At 45.1% G+C, this 7,761-nt stretch overlaps 1 protein-coding gene across 1 annotated transcript; it reads right to left on the bottom strand.

Moving 5' to 3' along the window:
• Positions 1–555: 555 nt before the first annotated feature.
• On the bottom strand, positions 556–6,621 carry LOC307242236 (transmembrane protein 26-like). The gene is made up of 6 exons (XM_080016615.1): positions 6,410–6,621; positions 4,300–4,396; positions 3,980–4,069; positions 3,575–3,783; positions 3,241–3,329; positions 556–2,434 (listed from the first exon to the last, which is right to left on the bottom strand). The coding sequence occupies exons 1-6, from the start codon at positions 6,601–6,603 to the stop codon at positions 2,133–2,135; spliced, it is 981 nt and encodes a 326-aa protein (XP_079872741.1). The 5' UTR covers positions 6,604–6,621; the 3' UTR covers positions 556–2,132.
• Positions 6,622–7,761: the final 1,140 nt, after the last annotated feature.

Genomic DNA, 7,761 nt, shown 5'->3' with positions numbered 1-7,761 from the left:
TAATGCTTTGCACACATTGCACACGCTGCAGGTTAGTGATTTAATGTTGTGCCGCCATTATACCATTATATCAAATGTATAAAGAATAGGATGGTGTGTGTGTGTGTGTGTGTGTGTGTGTGTGTGTGTGTGTGTGTGTGTGTGTGTGTGTGTGTGTGTGTGTGTATGCTTTCCGTCTCGTTCCCGACGTCCACTCAGTGTGTGAAAGCAATGAGCTAATGATTTACATTCCCAACCAAGCGGCTGACTCTTTCCGGTGGTGCCTAAACGTCAATACAACTCAACTTGGCCAAAATAACATCAGTTCGTTTTTTTGCCAGCTGTAAACTTTGAGACCTGTTGTCTATCCCGAACCCCATGTTTCTGGAGACCCGTTAGAAGGAAAATATCTCCGTATAAAAATGGCTGAAATAAGGAGGGATTTCTATAACCACTGCATTGAACAAAACAAATACCTCTTTATTAAGGCACAGTTATTGTGACAAAACAAAAACAAGTCGTCGCGACAACATTTTTTTGTCTAACTCGCCGCCATGGTTTCGTCGCAGGAGCTCACGAGGTCGAGCGGGGTCATCTACCGATTGGAAGGCTGCCGGTTCAGTCCCTGCCTCCCCCTGGTGGTGTGCTGATCTTGAGCAAGGCAGTTAACCCCCTAAGCGCTCTCCATGAGCAGGTGTGCGCCTTGAACAGCTGCTGCCGCCATCCATGTGTGAATGGATGAATGTGGGGCGCGCACCTTACAGCGCTTTGAGTCGTAGGACTAGCAAAGTGTTATATAAATACACCCCATTGTTTATTTATTTTTACCATGGTTTTGATACACATACACGTTCCAGCATGCTATAGGGTGTGGCAGCCCTTTGGAGAAAATGTGACATTATAAGAAAAGGTACACCAGCCTCATTTACACACATTACACATCTGGAGTTGTGCATTACCACAAGCTGAACAAATGGAACGACATGAAATGAATTATGCATAATTGGCACCCCACAGACTGAATACCCGGCGGCCTCAAGCCTCAGTCGGTCAGTGGGTCTCAGATATTCTGTATTTCATTCCGCTCAAAAAGAATAAATCCTTCAGGGACACATCATTTTGGGTCGTAATCCCCGATCAAAAGCCTCTCCCGTGACGCCGTCCCTCCCTCCCTCCTTCCTTAGCATGAGGTGGTATGGTGTGAGGTTGGTGTCTTTTGAGCAGCCACACCCGTGTCTTGGCAATCGGGGGCCAGGATCAGAGTGGCCCCGGTAACCTAGACCCAGGACAGGTGTGGCTGCTCAAACCCAACCTGTCCTGGTCCCAGTTACCTAGACCCAGGACAGGTGTGGCTGCTCTAACCGCACCATCCCCCACACCACTTGAACGGGTTTGGCTGACGCCCCCCTGAGAAATGACGCTCGATTCGGGCGGCACAGACGGCCCTCGGGGGCCCAAGGAAATAAGGCAGGAAAACCCACGGCGAGAAATAGCTTCACATGAGTCGGGCCCTCTGTAAAGAACGGTTGCAGTTTTCTTTTTCGGGCTTTTAACATCCTGAGCTAAGCAAACCGCGCTGGCTAAGAGGCTTCGTGGAAGTTTGGCTCCGCTCCGATGTCACATCACAGTGCTTTTTTTTTTTTTTTGCTCTTACTGCGCCGGACAAGTTCAGTCAATATCCAAAGTCTCAACAGGCTGGTCTGTACACATTCTAAATGTTATGGGTTCCCCCTGAAAACACACAGAGATTTCCCACCCTGATTTGCGACAGGTTGGGAAATCTCTACCGGAGAACGGTCGTGGCAGCGCCTGTTCTGTTTTGTCGGTCGAACCCAACCAACCAAACTTAAGATTCTTGAGTGTCAATGCACTTTTGTTAAATAATTCAACGGACGGTTGAGGAAAATGAGGAAACCTTCGCCTGAGGTTATTATGAGAGCGTGGCAGCATTATTCCCTGGATAATATACAGTATATGAACGTCCGCCTACTGTTTTTCAGCCGGTGACCGAGTCATTATTTTACATTCGCGTGGAAAGCTCCACTTCTTGCAAAGGGTAAGCAAACACGGGCAGTTGTTTTTTTTGGGGATTCTGTGACCCCAAAACCCGGAGCGGCCAAGACCTCCATCTTGTTTAGCCCCCCTTCCGCCGGTCATAGCTGAGAGGCGTCGTCCCTCCCCTCCTCGATGCTCCGCCCGGCGGGCCTGGAGTCCTGACAGATGACCACCAGTCTGTACAGGTTCAGGATGACCACCAGGAAGTTCTTGATGGCGAAGAAGACCAGCATCTGGTGGAAGACGTCGAAAAAGGACATGACCACGAGCCGGACCACCAGGAACGGCCCGTCCTGAATGAAGAGGGCCTCGGCGATCGACCAAATGTCCGTGCTGTGTTTGGTGAGCAGGGACGGCTTCCGGGCCCCGCCGCCGCCGCCGTCCGGCCCGGCGTTGACAACTGTCGGGCGAAAAAAATGAGGGCGAGGCTTCACATCAGTTGGATTCCGCGGTTCGGTATTTTTCAGAGCATTTTTCGGGGTGTTTGGAGGCGACCGCGTGCATTTTGAAGAACGCTGTTTGTTCCGGGGGAGTACACAGCCACGTTGAACGGTCGGTATTGCATTTTGACAAGTTATTACCGTCCGGTCAAGCGCTGGAAGTGGGCCGGCGCGCTCCTACGTCTGACTCTTTGGCGTACCGTGACTTTTTCAAACACACAAACACACACACAAAAACACACACGGCAGTTCTGCCCACTCAAGTGGACCAATCAAGTGGACATATTGTAAAAGATATCATACCTTATCAAGTCGGAGCGCATCTTTTCTCGTAGTTATTAGAAGGCAAAGATTACATAAACCGTAATCTGTTGTATATACAAATTTATTTCATAAATCTGTATATACAAATAGCCTATCCCATATACATAACTCTATTCCGTTTTATTTTGTACCCCCACTTTGTATTATCTTTTTGAGTCTTATCTTATTTTTATTTTATTTTATTTATATGATTCTATTCACTAACTGCATTACGTTTTAGGAATCAGTTTGTTTCAGTTAGTTGCTAGGTAGGAATTAGGTTAGCTGTTATGTTCGGTTTAGTAACTATTGTGCATAATGTCCAGGTGCGTTACAGAGACATTTCACTGCATATATGTATGAAAGTATGTATATGTATGTGACAAATAAACCTCTTGAATCATGAAATATTGAATCTAAACACACCCACACAGACAAACCCATCTACACGTAAAATACTGACCGGCCAGATGTAAAGGGAATTGCAGCATACTCCAGGTCCACACACCTAAGATGATGTAGACCAACTGAGGATTGTTCTCTCTGGAAAAGCTGCATGACAGAAATATAGTAGGATGTATAATAAACATAAAAACAGTAAATCAGATATATAACTACAGCAAGCAATATAAGCAATATGGATTTCAATATATGTCAATGGACTGACACTGATTCCTTTGCAGGTCATTGGTCTGAAGTTATGTCACCATGATGTCAAATGCATGTTGATTAAGATGGTGTGGATCTGTGTGTGTGCCCGTTGTGTACATGTGTGTTGTCACCCAGCCGTTACCCACTTGATGTCGGTCAGCGTCTCGCTGGTGAATTCCAGGATGTCAGCTGCCGTTCCAACAAAAATAAGCAGAAGCTGAGATAGTTCGTCGCGCGTGACTCCGCCGCCGAGTGGGAGGAGCCACTTCCCCAGGATGAGCAGGATGAGCAGGATCTGATGGAGAGCCAGGATCCAGGCATTAGCGCAGACCGTGGACAGCAGCTGGTTCAGACTCTGCGGGAGGCAAACAGAACTTTTACTTTTTGTTTGATGGAGGTCTGCACCGTAACGTAACACTAAGCTATTACTATATGACTATCATTACCAAGTAAACAAAAGATGATTTAAATAAAGGTGGATACAAATTAAGATAATTTCTTCAAGCACATTAAAATACATTTTATTTAAATGTATTGTGACTGTAAATAACCTTGAGGTACTGCAGGGGGTTGGTGAGGTTTCCTGCGGTCTTGTTCAGAATAACTCCTTGCAAACTCTCCCACGAGTTGAGATTCCTGCACTGCAAACAGGAAATGACCCCCAGTCAACGCAGCCTCATGCCTGTCACATCAACATAACATCACTGCCCATTGGCCGGCGGATTATGAATGAACGCGCAAATGAACAAATGAATCAACCTAGAATATTTGGGTGATGTGAATTCACCCGTTTTATTCGCCGTGACTTCGTAACTGCGTGGTAACGAATATTCAAAACTGAGTATTTGTTTTGCTGTGTCGTCCGGAGCACCTGAGAGTTGTTGGATTTATTCTGCTGATGGTGGAGCTCCAGGAGCCAGATGGAGGGGATGATGCTGATGAGAAACAGAAGGATGGCGGGAGAAAACCTGGAAGAGAACGAACAACGCTCTATCACAAAATACACCAAAAATATACATACCAAAAACACATATTTGATATATACTGTAATTGGTGGGAGATGGGTGTCAGCTGTGTCTACACTATATCAACTGTGTGTGTGTGTGTGTGTGTGTGTGTGTGTGTGTGTGTATATATATATATATATATATACAAGGAGCTGAACGGCAAAACTCACAACAGGTGTTTGATCCATGAATCGACCAATACATTTCCTGGTTCAATTAGAATTGGTATTTAAACAGTCCTCTTCATCATGCAGTTCACATTTTGACATCAGAGATACAGAGAGACTGGAACAGAGATACAGAGAGACTGGAAGAGTCACAGAACGGCATAGAAGTGGACGTCCTTTGGCCACATCCCACACCGATGAGCGCTTCATTGTGAACAGTGCCCTGCGGAACCGGATGATGATGCCACTCAACTCCAGGCACATTTAAGGCAGGTGAGAGGCACCCAAGTGTCACGTCAGACCATTCGAAACCGTTAACATCAAGCGTGGTCTGCGTGCTAGACGACCTGCGAGGGTACCTGACCACACCACCAGGCACAGGCATCATCGTCTTGCACGGGCCAGGGAGCATTTAGCATTTAGGAGTGGGCTGCACTTTCTCCAGACCTGAATCCCATAGAAAACCTATGGGATCAGCTGAGTCGCCGTGTAGAGGCTCGTAACTCTGTACCCCAGAACCTCAATGACCTGAGGGCCGCCCTTCAAGAAGAGTGGGGGGCCAGGCCTCAGCAGACAATAAGTCGACTTGTGAACAGCATGAGACGTCGTTGTCAAGCTGTACTTGATGCTCGAGGGCACATGACAAGTTATTGAGACATTGACATTTTTTGTTGTGGTAAACCCACCGCTGTTGTTGGCTTTTGTTTCAATCAATTGTTTGAGATGAGGAAATCACCATTGCATGCTTCTACATAAATGCCCTACTTTCATGATATAATATCACTGTAGTGTGAACTTTTTACATTTTCCATAAATTTCACCCGAAAGCCAAATATCCCTAACTTTTAATATATATATATATATATATATATATATATATATATATATACACACACACACACACACACACACACACACACACACACACACACACACACACACACACACACACACACACACACACACACACACACACACACACACACACACACACACACACACACACACACACACACACACACCGTTGATATAGTGTACATATATAGCTGGGGATGGTAGCTCAGGCGGTAGAGCTGGTGGTCTAGTGATCTAAAGGTTGCTGGTTCGATCCCAGGCTCCTCCTGCTAGCATGCTGTAGTGTCCTTGAGCAAGACACTTAACCCCTAATTGCTCCTGATGGCTGCGTCCGTCGGTGTTTGAACAATTGTAAGTCGCTTTGGATAAAAGCGTCTGCTAAATGACTAAATGTAATGTAAATGTAAATAGTGTAGACACAGCTGACTCTGTTGAGGTCTGTAAGAGGCATTAACTTTATATTATTTGAGGCATTAACTTAGTTTACTTAACTTTGTTTTTTTTCATCAATGTCTAAGAATACCAACATAACGTATATCACAGGATATTTGCACCGTGAACAATGGAGGTGGGACAGGCAGGATGGGCGGTGCTGTGCAAGCCCGTCCACAGTCAAGTCAGTGAAAATGTGTGAAAGAGCACCTTTTAAAAGGTACGGTTGGAGCACAAGTCCCTCACAAACAGTGACAGACAAGTGGCAAAAAAAGTGGAAAATGAATTAAAACTGTGAAAACCTAAAGACAATTAGGAACTTGTTTCAATAAAAGTTAAACACTTATCCCTGTTTTTATGCCACTGTAAATTAGTTTTGATCTATTTTCCATTTCTATAGGCAATAAGAGAGAGAGGGAGAGGGAGAGAGAGAGAGCGAGAGAGAAAAGAGCAGTACATCAACTATAATCAGCAATGCCATTTATGATCAATTACCGACGGATTACTGATCTTACTGTACCATTTGTAGTCCTTCCCTTTCCTCCTCCTCAGGGTGACGACCAGCTCCGCAACCAGGGGCAGGCAGAGCAGCGTGAGGAGCCAGTAGCGGGGGTCCCCCTTCACCCACGCCACCCTGCTGACCCCCACCAGGGCCACCAGGATGAAGAGGGTCCTGGTCATGATGGCGCACAGGAGCTTGCCCACGTTGGCCATGGTGGCGTATGCAAAGCCGGGGTTATCACAGGGACTCCAGGCAGCAGTTTCTCTCTCTCTCTCTCGTTCCTTCTTTCACATAGTTGGACGCGGTTGCAGAAGGTGGCTCCCGAAGCCGAGGACCCCGCCCCCTCGCGGAGCCGCCTTTTCCAGCAACCTGGGTGCGTCGGAACCCGGACGGTTGATTACTTATTAATGGCTTCCATCTCCATTGCATTACAATGCAATATTCTCACTCACGATGGCAGCATTACACCCCATTATAGTTGAATGGTTAGTCATAAAATATTACACAGCCATAAAGGACGCTGGCTTAAGGGAAGCCATTATGGAGGCTGTGGATGGACCCCTTTCAAAATGAACAATTATCTGCAAATGCGGATTTCAATAATGCAAGCCATTACACGGGTATATCTAGTGCACATGCATAACAACCACATACTCGCCTGTTACGTATGTGAGTGAGTGTGCATGTATATATTATGTATCTTGTCAGATGGATCTATTTTGCTTCAAAGCCAGTAAAAATGTGGTCATTAAAAAAAAGAGTTACACGCATTTTTTTAAAATCTCCTGTCATCCTATTGCATTTCGTCTCATCTTATCTGATTTTATCTTATATTAAATTATCTTATCGAATCCCTCATCTCATCTAATTGTATTTCATTTGTATTGCATTTGATCTCATCTTGTCTTATTTTATTTTATTTTATTTTATTTTATTTTATTTTATTTTATTTTATTTTATTTTATTTTATTTTATCTTACCTCATCTCATGTTATTTTATCTTATCCAATCTTATCTTATTTTATCTAATCTCATTCTATTTGATCTTATCTGACTAGGCTTTGAATCACACTTGATCATTGTTCAAGTCTAGTATCCACCCAGTGACTGAGATATCTTATTATCTGCCAATGCAAACACATCATCACACTATCTAGGAACCCATGGAGGGAAACTCTACATTATTTCCAAATTAAAACACATTGGAGGATATGCACATACACAGATGGCTGATGGAAGAGAGGTGTGTGCATTCTGACCTTGTCAGCTGCACGCTGGGCTTATTTCTATTTAAATCAATCCCCATGCCGGCCAGCCACCCAGCCAGCCACCCAGCCAGCCAGCCAGCCAGCCAGCCAGCCAGGGGAAGA

The sequence above is a fragment of the Zeus faber genome (genome assembly GCF_960531495.2).
Source record: "Zeus faber genome assembly, chromosome: 16".
Taxonomy (NCBI): domain Eukaryota; kingdom Metazoa; phylum Chordata; class Actinopteri; order Zeiformes; family Zeidae; genus Zeus; species Zeus faber.
The sequence above is the reverse complement of the archived record's forward strand: the minus strand, read 5'-3'. Positions and strand labels throughout refer to the sequence as shown.